The following is a 23,892-nucleotide window of genomic DNA, read 5'->3' as shown; positions in this document are numbered from 1 at the left end:
CAGCCAGTGACAATGGCAAATATATAGTAATAAAACCATAAAAATTGGCAGAGGCGTACAGATGCAATTAAATTATTCCAGCTCTTTGAAATAAAATCTGATCCAATATCAGGTTGTCAGTTTGTGTAATCAGTATCCAGTTTTTAAAAATGCACTTCAGTCTTAATCCATAGGTCTGATCCAAATGAACTTAAGTAAATGGAAAGATACCCACTGATTTCAGTGAGCTTTGGATCAAGTCCTCATTACTTTACATAAAGTTCTGGGAATAGTCATCTCCAAAGGAGACTATGAGAATGAAACTCCAACTGACCTCAGAATATCAGGAATTTATTTTCTCTAGTTTATGAAACTTCATGCCATTGGAGAAGGTGCCATCTTTCTTCTGAAGGATGGACATAGATTTTAAAGCCAAATATTTCTTTGCAGTGGTTCCAGTGCCTATCAAGTCTGTTATGATCTGAGTTTATCACACAGAGAAATGAAGCATTATAACCAACAGCAGAATTCAGGCTTGGGAAGAACTGAAAGTGTTGGCTTCTTCACAGAAAGATTCAAAGTCAAATGCGAAGTTATTGTTCTCTTGATTCTTTCTCAGCATTTATAACTGCTTCTCTAAGAAATATTTACTATTTTATAAGGCTAGCATGCCACCAGAAACTAGAGAATGTCAAATGATAAGCTCATATAAGTAAGACTTTGGCTGTACTGTTATATGAACAATCTGTTTGAACAGATCAGGAATAATTGATGAATGCTGGAAATTGCTGTGAGAGCTGGTATTTTATAACCACAGTGAGGATTAGCACACATTTCTTGTAAGAATGAAAGCTGATATAAATTACTTCTCAATACTGAAATGGAATACCCTATACAAGATATAAGTGTGCTTATATAGATGTATACACCCACACATATGTACATATAAATGAATATATATAAGACAGCAGGATTGTAATGAAGAACAAGTGAGCAAGCATAAAAGGTTTTTCCTCCATTAGATGAAGTATAGTTTTACTATTGTTTGGCAGTCAGACCAAGATATTTTTTTCTGAAGTAAGAGCTTTCCTGAGGAATATATGTACATTGCATTATATCTGTACATTGCACTATATCTGTATGATCTATCATATCTATACATGGTATATTAGAACATATATATGGTATACATATGATAGGCATATATGGCATTAAAATAATTATTTATGACAACAATATGTTGGAAGCCTTCTGTGCATTCCTACGAGACATGTGACATGCTTTGCTGCTTGGAAAACAGTCCTGTATATACAATATTGCATATAATCAGCTGCAGAAGGTTTTTATCGCATTATCTGTGATAAAGCTGGCAAGCACCAAACCCCCCATCTGAAGCCAGCAGATTACGTTAGCAGAGGAAAGAAAAGCTAGGCGCACATTTAACTCCCTGCTCTACGTGAAATGTTATGCAGAGATGGACTATAGACCATCTCAGCACCCTCACAGGAGAGGCTGGGTGCCAGGGCTTCACAGTACCTGTCATGCTCTTGTTTGAGCAGGAGCCACTGGTCTCGAGGACACAGAAGCAGCTCTCTGCTGTGTCCCAGCTATGGCGAGTTGCTGGGTGTGTGCATCGCACCTCTGCCTCTTCCCATACATCCCTCCCTCACACGTAACCTTGCTCTGGCAGGACAATGCCGTGCCTGTTCCAGCTGGACCCCAGGAGCCACTAGTACAAGAGAGTCTTCTCAAACCATGGGAGTGAGCAGTAAAAGCCCATCTCACACTGCCCACCCCAGTTCTGCATGGCTGCGTTCGAGTCACTGACTGGCCCAAAATTCTTGTCTGTGGCTCTTTTGCTGGCCTTTTGCTGCTCTTTTTTTGCTTGGTTCCAGTTAATTTCTGCACATTTTCATACACTTCCTATCAGAGATGTAACAGTTTCTAGGAAGAAGCTGGCAGTGAAGGTCAGCCATCTGCCTGGTGGCCATGGAAGTGGCTGATGTTATACAAACAGGAAAGAGCAGGAGCCACACTGAAGACTAGGAACACCCGAGGGGCTAAAGTAGACAGGCATCGGCAAGACAGAAATGTTCTAAATAGCTGGAGAACACCAAGAACCAGGATTTGGAGCACTAGAAGGACTAAAGGGTCATGTGTCTGAGCACCTGGGGAAGGGAGGAAGATAGTGGAGAATGAAAGAGAGACTTGTAAAGGGATGTAGCCAGTGCAGAAGAACTTCAGAAGTGCATTTTATGCACTCAACAAATCTTCAGAATTCAAACCAAGCCATTAAGTATGACTTCACCAAGGAAGTAGGCAACCTGTTTTAACAGGAATGAAAACTGCATGTCCCCCATTAGGAGAGGAAATGGTGAGACATTTCAAGACAACACATTTATAAAAAGTGATGGATATTGTGAGAAAATTTCAGCAATGCCGGGTGACCAAACTCTAGTAAATTTTCATTCCACTGCAGGGGTGGAGCGACCAGTAAATGAAATGAAAAACACTATAAAAAGTATTCCTTGATATACGATATTGTCATCTGACTATTACTTTGTGTATTCGTGATCCATTTTGTAGGGATCAATAAAAGCAGCTTCCTTAATTTATAGTATTTAAAACCCAGGATATATGGCTAAAGTAGAATTCACTTACCTGCAATTTAATTGAAATATATACCTCTGAGTTCTTCTGGAGGATGGTAATGTTGGAACATAGGTAAGGATTATTGTAAGCAATAACATGCTAGAAAAAGGTTAGGCAAGCAAAATGAGACTTGGTATACCAAATTTCATATGCTAGTAAAAATTGTTTTACAAATATTCTTTTCAGAGAGACCAGTTGCAAAGCATAACAAGGAACGAAAATGTACCGTAATACACTACCTGAAAAGGCTCATTTAACAATCATCTGAGCTATTATTAAACTGTGGCAGACTGCTTAATAGCACATAATTCTCAAACCATAAGAGCTTTAATGTATTAATGAGGTGGTGAGTCCTGTTGCTACTAGGATATGCTATGTTTACGCAAATCCAGAGAAGCTTTTTAAGCAATTGTTCTGTGCATGTAAAAAACTACCTGAAGTTAATAAGATTGTTTGTAAAGAAGTATATCTGATGTCACAGTGGAGTTTCTTTTTTCTTATTTTTCCAAGTGAAGATGCATATAGCCAGATGCTGAATATGTTTACTGGCTTTTTATGCTATTTCTGCCCTACTTCACCTTTCTGTATCATTCTCCTGAAGTCTCCTGGGTACACTTGGCAGTTTGATTATGTATCATATGTCTATTGAAAATATTACTTAGCTTCTCTGTTACTGGAATATTTGACGTTGCTTGTATTAGCAATTGCTTTTAAAATGAGTGGTTTTCCCTATTAAAGTCCATGTAGAGTTGAATATTAAATAATAGCATTTTCTCCTCACCCCTGCTTCTTTCTGGGTAGATTTAAAGAGTCCTTTGCAAAGGGCAAGACATCTATTACATTTATGAGATAACTTAGCTGATATGCAAGAGACATTTCCTAACAAACTTTCTAGGTTTCTAGCAGTTTCCACGAAATACGTTTGATTTCAACCCTGTTAAATTATGAAGATATATACCATAGGACTTTGTTTAGAAAAGCTGCAATGGTGCCTAAATTGCTTGAGGAAACATAAAAAGATTAATGATTGAGTTCTGCCTGGCTCCCAGATTCTCACTTCCTGAATCAGTGTAGCTGAGACATATCACAAAGATGACACATATTGACTCTGGGGAGGGAGCAGCAATTATTTGCCTTATTATTTTCCATGTCAGGCAAGTAATAGAGCAATATTGTGCCAGCCAGAGAAAGAAGAAATTTCTAGCTTGTCTGTCCTTCAGCTTGAAGCACTGTTGTACATACTTCTCAAAGACGGGTATATATTTGGAAATTAGGACCTTTACTGCAAAGAACAAAAATATCTAGATCCTCTGCTGGATTCTACTTTGAAGCAAGACAAAATACCAGGAAGTATAAACATGGTTCAGTTTCCATATTAATGCCCTTCCAGGGAAGTGGCCTATGGATCGCCAGCTTCAGAAAAATCATTTTGATGGTGGTGGTGTGTAGTCTTCCTCGCACAAGGTAAAGCAAAGCTGTTTAATGTTTGTTTAGTCATTCTCAAATGTCTGTACATACTGCTTTTGGTTTTTGTTTCATAGATCTATTTGCGATTCTTGGACTATGAGATGCAGAATTCCAATGAATGCAAAAGGAATTTTGTAGCTGTCTATGACGGAAGCAGCTCTGTGGAGGATTTGAAAGCAAAGTTTTGCAGCACTGTTGCTAATGATGTAATGCTGCGGACAGGTCTCGGTGTGATCCGCATGTGGGCAGATGAAGGTAGTCGAAGCAGCCGATTCCAGATGCTCTTCACATCTTTCCAAGAACGTAAGACCCTAATCAATGTGGCCTTTCAGTTTGTTAAATGATTCAAGTCCCCAAAACTGTTAATTTTTACTTCATGCAGAGTAGTTACCGAAGAATGTTCCCAAACAAGTTATATAAACACTCAGAACGGTTTTTATTCCAAGCATTTATAGCGTGCAATGAGTAGTAGTGCAGTGGATAGAGCACAGGATTCAGAGACAGGAAGACAGGTATAAGTAGTCATGACCCGTCCTGTCATATGACCGCTACTTTTTATCACTTCACTTTTATCTGATCCTTAAGCTGCCGGGCCGCGCTCTCTCAGTTTTCCCTTACACAACATGGAAAATAATACAGCTCTGAAGGTTTTTATCAAACCTGATCCTTTTCTATAAATTTGATTTTTTAGAACTCATTATGATGGGCATTTGAAAAATACTTTATGATTATTTTATTGCAGATGGTGGGTGTGTTTGTGCATATTCCAGAATGCATATATCAATAAACATATATGTCATATATTGTTAAGCAAAGAATTCAGTTAATTTTTTGTAGTAATAGAAGTCTTCTAAAAGCTTTATGCGATATTTTGGTTAATATTTTCTCTATGCACCTTGCCTGCATTCATATGTTTGTATTATTTCTGGAGTCAGATAATAAGCAAAGCAGCCTTTGAAAGAAATAAAAGGTAGTTCTAGCCACTTTAAAACAAACAAACAAATAAACCACAAAAAAACCCTCAAAAAAACCCAATAATCCCATTCACTCAAAATGATTGAGTCAATCAACTGTGAAAGATATCGATTTGCTTTCTTTGATGGAAATAATGCATATTTGGTCCCTTGAGGAAGGAGTATATGCATTTATTTTTACATGCCGATTCATGTTGGTTTTTAATGTATTTTTTGGTTTGTGCATCACATGTCTGACAGGAAGATTTCTGTGTGGCTGTCAGTGGTTGGAATGAAGGCGCGATCCTACGACACACATTCTTCATCTGTATTCTCTGTGTGTGTACCCTGCAATGAGGCAATAAGACTCTGTTGAGAACAGCCTCCGTAATTCCTTAATTATGGCTCTGATTGATTAAAAATTTCTGACAGTCTACGTGCCTGAAACTGCATATGCCACTGTACTCACACAGCAGCCTTAGGGCAGATTATATTTTTTCTTTGTCTGTAAATCAGGCCAGGGTCTAAAGGATATTGAGAACCCTCATTTGAGATGATACTGCCCTTTTCTCATTTCTGCAAGTAGAGATGTCGTGAATATTCAAGATCTGATTCATTTTTTTTTCACAAGGCATCCTGATCTGTTACCTTAGAAACAACTGCATAGACACTGGAGGTTTACAGCGTATAAAGAACTGGAGAGTGAAGCACTATGATGACTAACTTGAAATGAAGGTTTGAATAAGTGTGTGTTTGCAAGGCTTTCATATTTTAAAGGAAAATAAGGAAAAATGTGCTTTTTTTCTCTTATAGTATTCCTAATATGTTTACCTGACATGCTACATCTTATGAGCTACTCTGTTCTTGTAAAGAGACAATAGTTTCTACTGCATGGTATTCTGACTGGGAAGTTGAAAATATTAACATGATGTGTTTTCTCTAAATTTATTCTGAACAGTCATTGCGCGCTAAAAGCTGAAAATTTATTAAGGGCTAAATTGTGCTTCGAGCTATGTATACACAGCCTGCTCATAAATATTAGAAGAAACTGCATCTGTGTTTTTAATGCTGGAAGTTGACTTTAAAGGTTTAAAGGTGATGCCAATTGTACTTGCTGTGCCATATCAGTTGTCCGTAGGTGCTGCCCTATGCTGCAAACTGTTGCTGGCTGTCAGAAGTCAGCTAGAGCAGATACCTGGTGTGTGCACTGAGAGACACAGCTCAGAGCATGTAAACTGCAACGTCTTTCAGCGGCGTGTGGGAATAATTAGATCATCTGCATGGAAGAGAAGGAATGTCAGCCCTCATTCAGGGAGATGCGCATCAGGGAACAGACACCTGTGTCTCTACTTGGGGACAAAGAGGAAAAAAATCTATTTTGTTCACCTAGAGCTGAGAAAGAAACACAGTAGAAGACCGCATTTATGTTGTGGTTATGTGCATGGGAAAGAGTGACAAAGTAAAATTTCTGTATTTATTGTTGCTCTGGGAATGGCCAGGGGGCGTTGTAGCTCCCCGAGTTCCTCTCCTTAGCGTGGAGTTAAGTTGTCGATATTGTCAGTCTTCCCTTACTCTGTGAACTGGAAGTGGGTTTGTTTGTGGAAACAGGCTACTTAGCCTCAGGAATGGTTTCTTTATCATTAAGTCTGTTCAGCGTTAATTCTTGTTATAGAGCCATTTCCTGGGGACTTGATATTTGTGTAGAACAGAGAAAACTTAGAGATTTCTTATGTGATTATTTTCATACAGTTTGATCAGTGTGCTCCAATTATGTTTGAAATATATATGTCTTTTTTTGGTGGCATCTAAAAAACAGTCTTACAAGTTTCCAGACCTGTAGTGGTGATGCTCTGCAGAGCAGTAATGATATAAATATGTCTGAAGGAAAGGCATACAATGCAAGAAGTTGTTAAATTTCCCACACCAGAAAATCAGTAATGATTCTAACATCATCAAAATAGTAGTAGAGCTCTAAATAACACTTAATAACCAATTAATTCTTAATAGCTGATAATTTAGAGCGGTGATCTGATATTTCATGATCAACATTATTAGCTATTCCAACTATCATTATACGTTTTGTCTACTTATGTCCCTATCTTTTTAATCTTTAATATATCTTCTAAGCATATATATCTAATCATATTTTTCTGTATGGTAGTCACTGTCTACAACAGATTTCAAATATCCAATAAATTAATTTAAGAATCAGAAAAAAGGAAAACAGGAAAACTGGTATTATCAAAAGCTGTCTGTTCATCTGGTAAGAAGACTTGAAAAATGAGTCTTTGTTTTTCACCCGCTGACTAACTGCTCATTTCATTTTCCATGACTGTGAGAGTGATCTCCAGCCTGATTAATGACAGACATGCTACACCTACAGCTTCTTCAAAAAGCTGCTCCTGAGCAGACACACCTACGCTTTAGCCTAAAAGCAGATTCGTAGAACCAGGGCACATATGGGATAAGAGAAAATCCCTCTGTATGCACAGCAGGCAGGATGTTCATTCTCTCACCTCTGACTGCTCTTTGGTAGCACTGCTCTCTTCTCCATCCATAACCCTACGTCAAAAACCTCAGGCCATAAAAATATAATTCCTCTTCTTTTATTGCCCTTTTGAGCTCTAAGCCTGTTTCTGAAGCCCTGTCACACGTGACTTTCCTAAAGGAGCACAATATCCATCATCCTTATTTTCTTTTTATTTACGAAACCTTTATTTGGATAGAAATCTAGGGCCATGTTTAGAAGAGTAGTGCACAGCTTTATCGAGTAACAGCACTCAAGTCCTTGTTTACAGCCAGAATCGCTGAAGATGATCTCCCCAGCATGGGCAGTTCTCTAATGGGGAAAAGACACTGCAGGTATGACCGTGCTTGTTGTGGTAATGCAAAGGGAACTACTGAGAAAGGGAACAACAAAGCGCTAAGTGCAACACATGTGAAGAGATGGTTTCCCTTTGCAAGGTCTTAGGAGTGTAAATAGATTGCAGCATTGCTGTTTTTTCTCCCTGCTTCCACGCTAATATATACAAAAGAAAACACTGGGGTTGCCTCCTTACTGGTGGGCACTCATCTGTGATCTGCCCGCCTGTGCTATTGGCAGCTATCTGTAGTGAGAAACCCTCATTGGCGAAGCATCCCAATGCCTCCCTGCCCCTGAACAAAATCACTGTTTGTGAGTTCGTATTCAACGCCCCACACCCCCGAAACCACAGATAAGTGTTTTTTAAAGACTAGATTATCGATGTGTGTCTGGTATTAACTATCCATAAAAGTTACGTTTAGTTTGAACAGAGCTGTCTGAAGGTGACTGAGAAAGAAAATTCAGCATTAAGCACATTTCATTTTCAAGTTTCTAATAGCTGTATTTTAATAAGATTTTTTTTTTCATTAGTGGCAAATGAAAAGATAAGTATTTTTACTTTAGGTAATATACTTGTAGTGTGCAGTACTAAAACCATCTTAATAATTTTAATAAAGTAAGTGAAACAATCTCTCAGCATGACTGATGAACTGTTCCTTGGAGAGGCTGAGGGAAAACTTCTTCCTCTGTTTCAAGGATGATTCAAGGAACATCTGCAGAATTTATTTTTTCTTTCTCTTGTGAAGGAAAGAAAGCTCTGTTTTTCAGTAGGGAACAGTGGGAAAAATCCAGATGATCTATACTTAAAGAATTCATGTGCAGAACATGATGCAATGAGCTATCTTGAGGACATGAGGAGTAGGCGTGAAATGTCTAATGAGTTCAGTGTAAAATATTTCTCACATTTAACCATTGTTAAGATTTCAGAATTTTCCCATTCACACTCAGGATAAAGCAAGACCTCTCAAAAATGTTACGACAAGAAGGGAAGGGGTGGAAGAGAGCAAAGCCTAAAAATAGCAAGTAGGGTCTTCATCTAAGATTAGAGAGTCCCAGACTGAAATCCCTGTCTTGAAACAGGCTCAAAGGGTAAATCTGCACAGTTCGATGAAGTACGATGTAGATATCCAAGCTAGCTCACTCAGAGCTAGTTTACACCCTAGAAGCAAAGGAGTTACACTAACTCTGCAAGGTGCTGAGAAACAGAGTAAATACACTAGGGAAAGCGCTGCGCTCAAGTGGAACAGCCAAGCTTCACACCAGGCCCGTAACAAGTCAGATTTTGACTTAATCTTCTAAAAATATTTTGACCTGGCTGTGTTTGCATTTTATACCCAAAGTATTCTGTAATGGCCAGCAAAATGATGCTTAACACACAGAGATAATGTATTTTATTATTAATGTCATAACATCTCAATATTATAATAATTACAAATAACACACAGAATATTTAATTGCTATAGTGCCTTTTAAATATTGTTATTTTATAGTATAAATGTGCATGTATTACCTGTGATTATTTATTTTATTCCATCAGTGAAAGCAGTATTTTTTAAAAAAAGAAACATAAAATATGACTGCTTTTATTTCATGTTACATTGTGAACATGGAAACTGGAGGAACTATTAATGCTCTTTATGTTCCTCTGCCTTAGGGCTATTCAGGATTAAAAGAATTTATGAGAATGTTGCATTAATAAATGAAAAAATATAGGTTATTGTCTCAATGTGCATTCCCAAAACCTTCCAATAGTGAGAAAATACAGACAACTCCATTATAACAATCGCCTAACTTGTACTAGAAACAAAATATATTTAGATTCCAGATAACAGAAATAGGGTTATTATTATAGGATTTTTTAAAGTATAGGTTTCCTAAACCTGAAAAAGACTCTGGGATATCATGTCTGTTCCTGTTGCTCACTCCCATATATATATTTCTAGGATAAGTGCACCATCTTGTGTTCAGTATAAATACTTGTTGCAAAGCTGAAGATGTTACATTATAATTAATTCAATAACTATAAAATCTGTTTGTATCTTAAAATACAAAGTATTCCTACTCATACCACACAAAGTTTTAAAAATAAAATATTATCATTAAAAATAATGTAGAATGAAAGTGTTTGAAGTTTTTCATTTTGTATATATTATTTATATAAACTACATTTTTACATAAAAATAATTATTGATTCAAACCCAAACTGCAAAAGAACCTTTACTAGTAATTTGTTTCTTTAATTGGTGAATTAATTTAAATTATAGAGTTTTCATGCTGTAAAAATCCAACAATTTATCAAAGACTTAGAGTTATTAAAATACATCAGGTTGAGTTATATGTATAGTTCTAACTTGCTCGCTTTTCTTATAATCATTATAATCATTCATTGTGCTGAATACGCTATCTCACTCATTTCTAGGCCAGTACCTTGGCAGAACTTAGCTCAAGACAGCTTTAAGACACAAGAGAAATAGCATAACTGTGTGTTCCCAGCTGTTACTTTTAATCTAATTATGAAGCCATCTTTTCAGAGAATCAGGGTTGAGGTTGGAAGGGACTCCAGGATGTGGTCTAGTCCAATCCTCCTGTTCAAAGCAGGGTCAGCTACAGCAGGTTGCCCAGGGCTGCATCCAGTTGGATTTTGAATATCTTCAATGATGGACACTCCACAACATCTCTGGGAAACCAACTCCTGCACAGTGTTTGACCAGCCTTGAAGTAAAAGTTTGTTCTTGCATTTAAGGGGAATTTTCTGTATTTCATTTAGTGCTCATTGCTTTTTGTCCTGTCACTGGGCATTGCTGAGAAGAGCATGGCTCTGTCTTCTTTATTTCCTCCCATCAGGTATTTGTACACATTGATGAGATCCCCCCTCTGAGCCTTCTCTTCTCCAGGAGGACAGTCTCAGTTCTCTCAGCCTCCAAGCCTTTAATGGTCTTTGTGGAGCTTTTCTGGACTCACTCCTGGATGTCCATGTCTCTCTTGTGCTGCAGAGCCCAGAACTGGATGCAGCACTGCAGATGTGGCCTCACCAGTGCTGAGCAGAGAGGAAGGATCACGTCTTCAACCTTCTGGCAATGCTCTTTCTAATGCAGCCCAATATACTGGTGGCCTTCTTTACAAAAGGGCACATTGCTGGCTCATGACCAACTGTGGTGGGTTAACTCTGGCTGAGGGCCAGGTGCCCACCAGAGCCACTCTATCACTCCCCTCTTTCATTAGACAGGGGAGAAAAGGTACAACGAAAAAGCTTATGGGTCAAGATAAGTACAGGGAGAGATCACTCACTAATTATCATCACGAGCAAAACAGACAGAACTTAGAGAGGGAATTCATCTAATTTATTACCAAGCAAAACAGAGTAGAGGAATGAGAAATGAAATCAAATCTTAAAACACCTCCCCCCACCCCTCCCATCTTCCCTGGCTCAACTTCACTCCCAGCTTCAACCTCCGCCCCCCTCAGCGGCACAGGGGGACGGGGAATGGGGGTTACAGTCAGTTCATCACATGTTGTTTCTGCCGCTTCTTCATCCTCAGGGGGAGGACTCCTCTCATCGTTCCCCTGCTCCAGCATGGAGTCCCTCTCACGGGAGACAGTCCTTCACAAACTTCTCCAACGTGAGTCTCTCCCATGGGCTACAATCCTTCACAAACTGCTCCAGCGTGGGGTCCCCCACGGGGTCACAAGTCCTGTCAGCAAACCTGCTCTGGCATGGGCTCCTCTCTCCACAGGTTCACAGGTCCTGCCAGGAGCCTGCTCCAGTGTGGGATTCCCACGGGCCACAGCCTCCTTCACGTGCCTCCACCTGCTCCAGCATGGGGTCCTCCATGGGCTGCAAGTGGAATCGCTACACCCCCTCATCCTCCCTCCATGGGCTGCAGGTGAACAGCCTGCTTCACCATGGTCTTCACCACGGGCTGCAGGGGGATCTCAGCTCTGGCACCTGGAGCACCTCCTCCCCCTCCTTCTTCACTGACCTTGGTGTCTGCAGAGTTTCTTACATCTTCTCACTCCTCTCTCCGGCTGCAAAAGCTCTCTCTAACTGTTTTTCTCTTTCTTAAATACGTTATCACAGAGGCGCTGATTGGCTTGGCCTTGGCCAGCGGCAGGTCCGTCTTGGAGCCAGCTGGCATTGGCTCTGTCAGACACAGGGGAAGGTTCTAGCAGCTTCTCACAGAAGCCACCCCTGTAGCCCCCCCGCTACCAAAACCTTGCCATGCAAACCCAACACACCAACTTACTGCACACCAGCACCTTTTCTGCAAACTTGCTTTTCAAATAGTCCCAAGCATGTACTGGTAAATGAAGTTATTCCTACCCAGCCACAGGACTTTGCATTTCCTTTTGTTGAACTGCTTGAAGTTCCTGTTTCTCCAGCCTATTGAGACCCATCCTTACAGACACCCAACCACTTGGTCTATCAACCAGTCATCCCAGTTTTGAATTGCCTGTGAACTTGCTGAAGACACATTCTGTCCCGTCATCCAGCATATTAAAGAAGAGGTTAAAGAGTATCAGCCCCTGGGGTACATCACTAGTAGGTGGCCTCCAGCTGGACTTCATGCTACTGATCACAACTTTTTGAGATTGGCAGTTCAGCCAGTTTCAGTCCAACTCACTGTCCATTTATCTAGCCCATATTCATCAGTTTGTCTATGAGGATGTTATTGGAAACAGGATTGAAAGCTTTTCTTATGCAGAGGTACACAACATCCACTGCTCTCCCCTCACTCACCAAGCCAGTCAGCCAATTGTAGAAGTCTGTCATGTTGGTCAAAAATGATTTTCCTTTCTTAAAGTCCATGTAGGCTACACTCCTCTTGTCCTTCATGTGTTTGGAAATGATTTTCAGTAGTATTTGCTCTGTCACCTTCCCAGGGATTGAGATGAGGCTGACTGACCTGTAGCTCTCAGGATTCTCCTTCTCACCTTTCTCAAAGACAGGGGAACTTTTGCTTTCTACCAGTCCTCAGAAACCTCCGTCAATCACCATGACCTTTCAGAAATAATCAAGACTGATCTCATAATGACTTTAGCCGACTGCTGGGGGCATCCCATCAGGGTCCATAGGCTTGTGTCAGTACAGTTTGTTTAAATATTCCCTAACCTGGTCCTCCTCCACTGAGGGTAAGTCTTCCTTGCTCCAGGCTTTCTCCCTAATCTCAGGTGCTTGGAACTCCAAAATGCAAATCCCACCAAAAAAAGATGGAGGAGAAGGCAGCATTTGGTACCTCAGCCTTTTCCATGTCCTTTATCACCAAGTCCCCTACAGCATTCAGCATCACACCCACACTTTCCCTCATCTTTCTTTGGCAGCTGATGTACCTGTAGAAGTCCTTTTTGTTGCCATTTACAGCCCTCACCAGATTCAACTCCAGGTAGGCTTCAGCTTTCGTAATTGTATCACTGCATCTTTAGTTAGTGCCCCTATATTTCTAATGGGGTCATTTGACTCTGCCGCCACCTCTTGCATGTGTCATTTTTATGTTTGAGTTTTATCAGGAGCTCACTGTTCACCCATTCAGGCTAACTGCCACCTTCGCTTGATTTTCTGCTTGTCCAGATAGACAACTATTGCACTTGGAGGAGGTGATCTTATAGAATCAAGCTTCTTGGATCCCTTGTCTTGCCAGGACCACCTCCCATGGCATTATTCCAAGAAGACCCCTCAACACTGAAATTTTGCTCTCCTGAGGTCCAGGGTTGTGATCCTACTTTTTGCCTTATTTCCTCTTTGCAGCATTCTGAACTGCACCATCTCATGATCACTGCAGTCAGGGCTGCACCCGACATTCGCATCCCCAACCGGTTCTTGCTTGTTTATAAAAGTATGAGGTCCAGCAGAACTCCCCTCATCAGCTCTTTGATTACCTATATCAGGAAGGTATCATCAGTGCACTCTGGAAACCTGGATTGCTTGTGCCCTGCTGTGTTGTCCTCCACAGATATCAGGTCATTAAAATCCCCCATAAGGACCTGCAAATGTGAGGCTTCTTCAAGCTGTCTGAAGGTGGTTTACTTCTTGTCCCTGATTAGGTAGTCTGTAGCAGACAGACACCTACTACAATATTGGTAGCTGTGGGCTGACACTGGGCTGCCCACTGATTCTGACCCAAAACCTCACGTGGCTAATCGCTCGACCCAAGGCAGGGCTCTGTGCATTCCTGCTGCTCTGTCATGTAAAGGTCATTTACACAGTCACGGGGAAGACCATAGATTGATAGAGTAGGGCTTCTGCTAGGTGGAGAGGTTTGTGCTGCTTCACCTGGTTGAAGCTAGTGATAACAGTAGCTTCTTTTTGTGAAAACATCCACAACGTTTCCTCACGTTTTAATGTTTTCCTATTTAGGCATTGCCACACATGATGTTCAAGACTTAGGTTAAGCTAGCAGGTGTTGCTGTCACGTACCTTGTCTGCTTGATTCCAATCCCATCCAGGGTTCTGTAACAGCTTCAGGAAAGCATCAGCACCAGATCCATCTTGCTGTAAAAGAATCTTGTTTACTACCAGTTCATTATATTTTTGCTATTACTACAATGTCCTTGATGCAGCATCCCAAGACCCCTTTGCTGTGCCTCTTCAAGGGCAAAAAACCTAATTCTTCCAATGTACAATGGGACTGAGAAGTTTTCAGCTTCCCTTGATGCTTTCATTCATTCCAACAAAAAGCCTTCATTAGAGTTGAGAAAATATATTGATTTCTTGTCCAGCTTAATCACTTCAGGTTCAAGGGACCACAGAGAGGACTTGACTATACTAATTTTATAAACATGAACAAGGGAACTGGGGTTGTTTAGCCTGGAGAAAAGGAGGCTGAGAGGGGGACCTTATCCCTCTCTACAACTACCTGACAGGATGTTGTAGCCACATGGGTGTTGGTCTCTTCTTCCAAGTTACAAGTGATGGGACAAGAGGACATGGCCTCAAGTTGTGCCAGGGGAGGTTTAGATTGGATATTAGGTAAAATTTCTTCACCGAAAGGGTTGTCAAGCACTGGGACAGGCTGCCCAGGGAACTGGTTGAGTCATCACCTCTGGTGGTATTTAAAAGATGTGTAGATGTGGCACTTAGGGATCTCCCTGCCATCACTTTGCATAATTATCCCTTCTTCCTAAATCTGCAAAAAATGTCTTTTGTACTGCTTTTATTTTTTCTCTCTTATTTCTGAAACATTTCCTAATATTTTCCATCTGATACAAAATCTCTTGTCATTCCTTTCAGTGCAGAATGTCTTAAGTGTCATCTGTTTTTGCTGTGTGGTTCTCTCTTTCTTCCTCTTCCTTTCACTTCCTTTACAACCTTCCTCTAGTTCTTCCTTTTCTACTTACCACCACTATACTTCTAAATTCCTTTACTTCTGCCTTGCGCAGCTGTCCTTCCTTCCCTTAAATTGTTCTCTATCTTTTGGGGGTTGTTGTTCCACTATTAGTCCTCTCTTTGCTGTTGCATTCAGGATCAAATCAGACTGATTTTAAAGTGGCAAGAGCAAGTCATAGACATATAAGAGGTTCTGTTCAGACACAGCACTCTGTACTCACCACTTCACTTCTAAGGCCTTTCATGCCACTCTGCATGGTTTTTTGGTGTTTTGGTGGTGGGTTTTTTTTCTCCTTTATGGCTTTGGTAGCATAAACTTTCCTAATCCTGCACTTCTTTTTTTTCCCCTTGTTCCCCTGTCACTCTTGTGCTTTCCCCGTTTGTCATTTAGGTCTTCTTTTCTTGTGTGCTCTCTATTTATTACCATGCATTTTGAATCAGTGGCTACTTAGGTCTTCTTAGGCTTCCCTTTCATAAGTTCTCTCCCACTCTCTTTCACCTTTTTGTTTAGAGCAGGCAGTGAGACTCTTTCTGTGTGTTGGAAAGAACTGGTCCCAAAAAATCCTCGCCTTGCCCAGAAAGAGGAATTGCAGCTAGTGTGTGAAGGGATGATAGTGCCTCTGGTGGGTCCCCTCTGTGATGTGTCACATCATGATGTGACACAGTATCCTCCAGGCTCAGCCCTCACTGTCCCCAAATTACAGCACCGGATAGATAAGGGCCGTCCCGAAGCACCCTCCCTTGCTAATATGCACATGTGCCGTTCTGCACTTTCTGTGCAGTTTGAAATAAAAACCTCCCTGTACCAAATTTACCATCTGTCCAGGGTCACTGCAGCTTAGGAGATGGTATACCAGATTTTTCCAAAAATTGAACAGTGGGCAGAACTAGTCTGGCTGATCCATCTTCTCCATTGGCTAAGAAATACAGTGCACATATGCTGTTATACCTAAGTGGATGGTTGCATATTTGGGGTTGTGTACAAGTTTTGATGGCATTTGCTATTTGTTTAACAGACCATGACTGCTCTGAAGAAGCCATTATAGTCACTTATGGATATCTGAACTTAAGCACTTATTGAAAAGTGGATTTCTTGACATGATATATGGAGTCATTGAGTTCTATAATATAAATCCTTTGTGTTGTCCTTAGTTGGCAAACCACTGAAGTTGTCTGCTCAGTTGTCTGCTCTGAGCCAGTCACTATGCATATATGTTGTCACAGGAACTGCTTTTAAAGTTGCAGAGGAGAAAAATAGCCATGAACATCAAATTCTAAGTATCAATAATACGAGCATCATAAGTCTTTTCTGATTAGTTAAAGGTCTTAGGTTATTTTTTAACTTTCCCTTTAAAATGATTATAATAATGGGTTTGGGTTGTTTGAGCTAAAAAAATACATAAACAGTTCATTTTTACTGATTTAACACTGATAAAGTTTATAGTTCTAAAGGTTTTCTAAATGGAGGTAGATCTTCTGGTTTGGTTTTAATAAAAGAAATGTGAGGACTAATTTATCTTTACTATGTGACATGATTTTGAAGTAGTATCTTTACAAACCCAACACCTAAGGATCTCCCAACACTTAAGTAGCACAGTTTAGTAGCGTGTACAATTCCTTCCGATGGCGTCTAACCTGCTTCGTCACAGTAATAGTATATGGCCTTCTGTAAAGCCTTCATCCTGCAGCTTTCATCTTCATGATTCTCCTAGACCATGGCCTTCAGAGACACCAAAGATTGTTGCTTTTTTTAATCTTCACACTTGTGATCAAAGGGGTACTTTTTTACTGTAGCCTTTCTTATGACCAAAGTGTTTTTAAAATAATTTTATTTTCTCTGTGGATTAATGTTCAAGCGCTGTTAATATGGGCACTGAAGTATATATCTTCTTTGAGTCACAGGTTTTCTTATAAAACTGGAGCTTTGGCAATAAACTTTAAAACACATTATTTCCCATACACTGGATCTGGTTGGGATAGAGTTAACTTTTTTCATAGCAGCCCACAGGGTGCTGTGTTTTGGATCTGTGGCTAAAACTGTTCGTAACACATCAGTGACCCCCCACCAATGTATGGGGGGGCCAACCCACTACAGCCATGAGAGTCAGACTATGGGAAAGTCTGTCCGTCTTAGAACTGAACGTCTCTTGCTACAGAACAATAAACAGCGTGTGACTTGAGTGCTCTCACTGCTGCATGACAAGTATTAAATATGCTCAAGGAACCTGTGTTGTATAGCTTTTTCCTATTACAGATTACATGATCACTCCTAGATGTGTTTGTTGTGAACTGAATGATTTACTACTTAATATCAGCTTTTTCTCTCTTGTTTTTAGCCCCTTGTGAAGCCAACACATTCTTTTGCCACAGTAATATGTGTATTAATAATACATTGGTCTGCAATGGACTCCAGAATTGTGTGTATCCTTGGGATGAAAACCACTGCAAAGGTAATGTGTGGAATTTGAAATGTCAAGTCATTTAGACTGCATGGGATACAGCATATTATCCTTAGTTTCCTCTTAAGTATGTGCCAGACGGGTCAAAGCTCAGGAAGAGTAATACAGGGAGAGCGTACAAAAAGCAACAGGGAAAACAAAGGCAAGTGAAAATACTGATGGATTTTACTTTCAGTGTTTGCATTTGTTTTGCTTGGTGTTGATTTGTGTTGGTTATGTCCTTCTGGTTGGTTATGTCCTGGCAGGCTTTCTGATCACTTCGTCTCTGTTTCCCGTACAATCTAAAATGTAATTGAAAGTCATGTTTTGGTTCCTTTGCCATAGTTACCTTTGTAGTGGAGTACCATATGGGTAGCAGGTGTCTTTCAGCTGCATACCATGTCTATAATAGCCCAATTATAGTGAGCTAAAATATCAAGGTGAAGTGGAATTAACACTGTAAGAAAGCAACCAAATCTACCTATAATCAAGTGACATTGAAGAGCAAGGAACAAGCATAGGAAATCAGCCGTAATGTCTAGTACATAGACAGGAACTGATGTTCCTGACCAGGCGCTGACAATGGTTTCTAAATATTGCTCTGTGTTTCTTGGGGAGGGGGGGAGAATCAACGTCTGTGTTGTCTTCAGGGAAAAGAGCTTAACTAACTTACGTTGCAGGCTAGTGAGACAGTTTGCTTCCCTCTCGCCCCTCCTTGCTACTGCAGATTTGTTCCTGGAAACATGGGATATGCCAAATTTAGGAACCAATCAAGAAAAAAAATTCAGAATGAGGTGGATTAACAGTCATCCCATAAGTCTGCTGAAGCCTGTAAAATCCTGACAAGCAGTGCAATAGGGTAAAACTCAAATGAAAACATACTTCAAAAGGACACAGCAAAACTGTGGCATGGAATAATATTCTTCAAAGAATATAATACACAATTGGGAAATAATTATCTGCTCTCTACTTCTTCAGCACAGAGGAAAAGAGCAAACCTTCCCCATTCTTTAATTTCCAGAATGATTTTAATCTTTCATTTGCCAACTATCTTTTGATTTGGTCTTGTGCATTTATCCTTTCTGGTTTTTCTGACTAGAAAAAGGCGGTTTGCTGATTCCAGCAAAAAGGTTGGTTGCTGCTGTGTTGCTTTTTCTAACTCTGCTACTTCCCCAGAGTCTCTGTCAGTTAGAGAAACCCCAGGTGAATCTACAAGAGTAGGCAATGGGGAGTACTGGTACGTTCGGTTTTGGTATCTAGGAGATTATGAAGAGATGGATGTTATTGTTTTGGTGCCAATAACTTTCATTTCAAAGGCTTTTTATTAACTCCATTGATATGTTGTAGGTTGCCAGGAAAAAAATACACTAAACTGGGTGTTGAAACTTAATCACAGTTGTCAAGTCTTGCTATGCCTGTGAGAGAGAGACTGATGCGAATGCTTTCAGCTTGGATTTCTGCAAGGCTCAGTCACCGTCTCACGTGTCTGCAGCCATCTGAAAATAAATCACAGAGAAATATACACAACAGTAGGGTGAAACTGTTTTCCTTTTTATTATTTTCCTGCATATTTTCTGTTTTTCTTCATTCACAACACTAAATTTGCTGGCTAACTTCCTAGAGGCCCTTGAGTTAAGGATAGTAGGTAGGATCAGCTTTTGGATTTTTATGGATGTTTAGAAAAGTTGTGGTAATTAATAGGGCAGGAACAAAAGCAATAACTTGCACACTTTTTTTTTTCTTTCTGAAACCTCAATTTTAATAACTTTTCTGCTTTCTCCTGATTTAGATTTTTCATTGAATACTGTCAACAGTCCCAGTCAGCTCATAAATATTGGGATTTCACTGAAGTTCCCAATGCAAAGAAGAATTTATTTTTAAATCCTGTAAAGTCTTTCTCTTTCATTGGTCCTAATGTCCCAGTTGCATGTATTTACTGGAAGAGACAGAAAATAATGAAGAGAACATCTGTAACAGTCTTGGGGGCTTTAGCAGCAAATGGAGTTCAGAGGTGACACTAAAGCCATCTGCTTGTTATGGTGGTTGCTTTTTTATAAAAAAATGTAAATAATTCTTTCATCTAATTAAGCTTGTAATACACCCTGAATAAATCATTTTCCAAGGGAATAGGCACACAGAGGACCTGTGTGTTGTTTCTTTGGCTTTCATGAATACCTGATTTCTTCCTTTTTCGTTTTTATCAGTGAGATTGATTAAGTGAACTCAAACATAGACTAGGCTCAACTTTGCAGTAACCTGTGAACCCATCATGGTTGTTTTTATTCTTGAACTGCCATTAACGCTGTGCTTTTTTTTTTTTTCTTTTTTTCTCCTGTCACAGAAAAAAGAAAAGCTAACCTATTGGACCAACTTACCAATACCAGTGGGACTATAATTGGGGTGACTTCTTGCATTGTGATCATCCTCATTGTTATCTCTGTTATAGTACAGATCAAGCAGCCTCGTAAAAAATTTGTCCAAAGGAAAACAGACTTTGATCAAACAGTGTTCCAGGAGGTGTTTGAGCCTCCTCATTATGAGTTGTGCACCCTCAGAGGGACAGGGCCTACAGCTGACCTTGCTGATGTTGCAGATGACTTTGAAAATTACCATAAACTGCGGAGATCATCTTCAAAATGCATTCATGACCATCACTGTGGATCACAAGTGTCTAGCATTAAGGGCAGCCGTAGTAACCTCAGCACAAGAGATGCTTCTGTCTTGACAGAAATACAACCCCAGCCTGTAAAACCACTCATTCAGCCCATGAACAGGAGAAATATCCTTGTCATGAAGCATAGCTACTCACAAGATGCTGCAGATGCGTGTGAGATAGACGAAATTGAAGAGGTACCAACCACAAGTCACAGGCTGTCCAGACATGATAAAGCTGTTCAGCGGTCAGTATCAATAGATTTTTGATGAAGACTATTGTGTGAGGACTTGATTGCCCAAACATATTCACTCTTTATTCAGTAAAGACATATTTTCTTTATTCTTTATTTATTGTTTAAATTTCTGTTTCCTGATAGCACATACCATTATATTATCTCTCTCTCTCTTCCTGTCTCTCTTTCTCTCATCTCTGCTCCTGTTTCCTGAAGGATCCTGTATCTCAGTTTTACCTTTCTACTTTATATCTTTCTTTTTCTTTTACTATTTTACCCATACCCACATGCATACACGCACAGATCAACAGAGAACAGGTACAATTTTTAAAAACCAAAGAAGATTTTGTGTGAATCTAGTTTTTGAAAGAGCCACATACACGTGGTTTCCTTGTAACTGAGGTGGCCTTGAGTATCATCCACTGTTGGTCTAACATATCTAAATCAATACATCAATAAATAAAAAATTACATGTATCCATTTTGATGCATGGCACAATAATGAGAAACTCAGTCCTGGGGTAAGGAAACCCCTTTTCTCATGAAACATTATATTTTATATAATGAATGACAATATTTGCAAAACTTTACTGTATCTGTTCCATTATTAATCACAGTATCTTGACTTGTCATATTAACATAAATATATATATATATTGATTAGAACATGAGACAGCATAGTGAATAGAAAATACTCATATATTTACATATAAGAATGTAGTTAAAAGGGATCTTTCTAATCAATAAAAAAAGTAAATTCAAGCATGATATTTTTAATAAAAGCTATTTCTACTGTATATTGCACTTTGAATGACTGTAAATATCAATGACAAAGTTTACAAGTAAAAGAAAAAGAAAAGCAGAAACATTTATGAACCATTTATTTGAAAAAGAATACAGAAACTTTTTATATATAGTTGTGTTTTCTCTTGCATGCATTATTTATGCACTTCTTGTGACTGTTTACATGCCCTCCATATTTTCTTTGCACATTAAGGCATTTCTATCTTATTATAATAAGTTATTTGATAATTTTAATCTAATTGCATGCCAATGTAAATTACTTCATGATTATTGATCAGATTATCAAGGTGTACTGTTTATTAAGTATCTATATGCATATATTTCTTTTTTTCTATGCAAACACTATTATTTTGAATGAAATAGCCATAACATTCCAGGTTCTGCCTCATTGGGTCTCTAAGCAAACATGAGTCTGAGTACAACACAACTAGGGTCTAAGAGACAAACTCAAGGTAAGTAAACATACCTATACAACAATTGAACCATCTGTTCCTTTCCATTTTATTTGTTATATTGCTAAAATGCATGTTAGTTCTCAAGTTATATGTCACTTTGTATGGAGAGAGCCAGGTTCAAATACTGAGAAAACTGAAAGACCACTTCAGCATTGTAAACTAAGGAAAATCTATTAACTCCTTATTCTTGACAGCACTATGATCACCCCCTAGCTAAATATAATCTTCATTCCAAACACATGATAAAGACAACAGATGCTTTGCATGGCTCTGGTATTTGTTTTGGATTTTTGTTTTTGGATTTTTTTTGTTGTTGTTGTGGTTTTTTTTAATTTATGAATATAAAATTTAGAGTCCCAGCATGTAAAAACTGGCAATCTAACCCAAGACAGGAAGATGTGGAACTATCTGTTTTCAGTTCATTTTATTCATTCAACCTTGTGAATTGTTGGGGGAAGGGTCTATGGTAGTACTGATAAAGTTCGGGATTCTGTAGCACTAATGTTAATGTTTGCAAAGTAAACTCCCTATTTTCAGTCTTTTCCTAGGCTTTTCATTTTGTATAATTTGTTATCAACACTTGATCTCAATAAACATAATCTCAGAAGTTTATAATGAAGTTATAGAAACCTGCTACTATGTCAATTTACATATGTATATGTATATACACATAGATATGCATATATCCATGTTTATATGTGTATATATGTATACAGCAATTATGCTGGGAAAGAATCCATTAATGCTTTTATTTTCCCTAGATAGTTTAGGTAAATATTTGTCTATATTTTTCCTCATACCGAGAACATATTTTAACTTTGTTTTGCTTTCAGACAACTATTCATGCAGTCATGCAAACTCTGAATGGAAAAAATCTATAGTGAGTTGTTTCAGCTGTCTGAAAGAGAGAGTGGACATGTTTCTAATTTCATTTCATTGCGTTTATCCAAACCTAAGAAGTACAGGCATATCTTATCTCCTTAGCAAGATATTCCCATTGCACAATAATATGTTTCTTTTGTAATTTTGTTGCTGGCCACCAAGTGCTCCTTAGTTTTTAAATACCTTTGGAGATTTGCTGCAAGCTTGAAGAAAAAATTAGCTCCTAACTGACACTGTTCCCCCCCCCCCCTTTTTTTTTTCAATCTTAGTTTTATTTCAGTTGATATGTTTTATGTCTGTTATTTACTTGTTTGTTGTGTGATATGTGGAAGAAGATTTACATTGAATTTTTGTTATATGTACGTTGTTTTCATTATATAGACTGCTTGAGAATAGTGCGCTCCTGGGTGATTTTGAACATGCTACAATGAAATGTGAAACTATCGTCCTTGGAAACACCAGCTAGAGGTTTTATGGACTGACCAGCTAATCTCATATCATGACAAAATTCAGCAAACAGTGTTGAGTAAAATTACTAGAAGGCAATAAGACTTTGGTTATTATGCTTATTGGTCATTTATCTTTTTCTTTTTCTCTCTTCTTTTCGTTGCAAGTTAAATTCCCAATTATTTCAGGAACAATTTATTGAAATCAGGTATTTAGCCATTCATAATCACTTCAATAGAAATGTTTGTTGGATAAGCATCTAGCAATATGACTGAATTTGACATTGAGAAAATAATCTGCATGTATGTTACTGAATATTTGAGTTGGCAAATATCCCTTTATTAGATACATTGTAAAAAGCATGCATTCACAAATATTGCTGTTACTGTTCCATTTCTGTGTCATATGCTTGCTACCTGTAACTTTTTATATAAAGATACATAAAACAATGGATAATAATTTCTTACCTTGAGTTTAATGGCAATGTTTTCTTTTACCAAAGTTACAAATTTTGTGTAATTCAGGACATTAAGCTCAAAATGTAGGTTTTAGGAACTTGAAAGCCAGATACATCACAGAATCAGCTGTCTCTCATCCCTCACTTACTGAAAAGCAAAATACATTTATTTCTTGAGATTCAAATTAATTCATAATACATAAAGTTATTCACCTAATTTCAGTTAAAAGGTTTGTGATAACCTTTGTGTTCAATTCTGTACTCTAAACTAATTTATTTCCATGACA

At 38.8% G+C, this 23,892-nt stretch overlaps 1 protein-coding gene across 2 annotated transcripts in view; it reads left to right on the top strand.

The window, feature by feature from the left end:
* Positions 1-23,607, top strand: part of NETO1 (neuropilin and tolloid like 1) — a 70,372-nt gene extending 46,765 nt beyond the window's left edge. The window contains exons 7-11 of one of the 2 annotated variants that reach the window (XR_012834295.1): positions 4,173-4,401; positions 17,572-17,685; positions 20,015-20,573; positions 21,728-21,816; positions 23,083-23,197. Coding sequence is in view for 1 of the 2 variants with exons in the window: in XM_075747106.1 (XP_075603221.1) it covers positions 4,173-4,401; positions 17,572-17,685; positions 20,015-20,573; positions 21,742-21,802 (963 nt within the window). In the remaining variant the exon portion in view is untranslated. Of the gene's footprint in view, positions 1-4,172; positions 4,402-17,571; positions 17,686-20,014; positions 20,574-21,727; positions 21,817-23,082 lie in introns of both variants that reach the window. The other variant, XM_075747106.1, reaches the window with a different exon arrangement.
* The last annotated feature ends 285 nt before the right edge of the window (positions 23,608-23,892 follow it).

The sequence above is a fragment of the Balearica regulorum genome, chromosome 2 (genome assembly GCF_011004875.1).
Source record: "Balearica regulorum gibbericeps isolate bBalReg1 chromosome 2, bBalReg1.pri, whole genome shotgun sequence".
Lineage (NCBI taxonomy): Eukaryota > Metazoa > Chordata > Aves > Gruiformes > Gruidae > Balearica > Balearica regulorum.
This window is presented reverse-complemented; position numbering and strand designations above follow the sequence as displayed.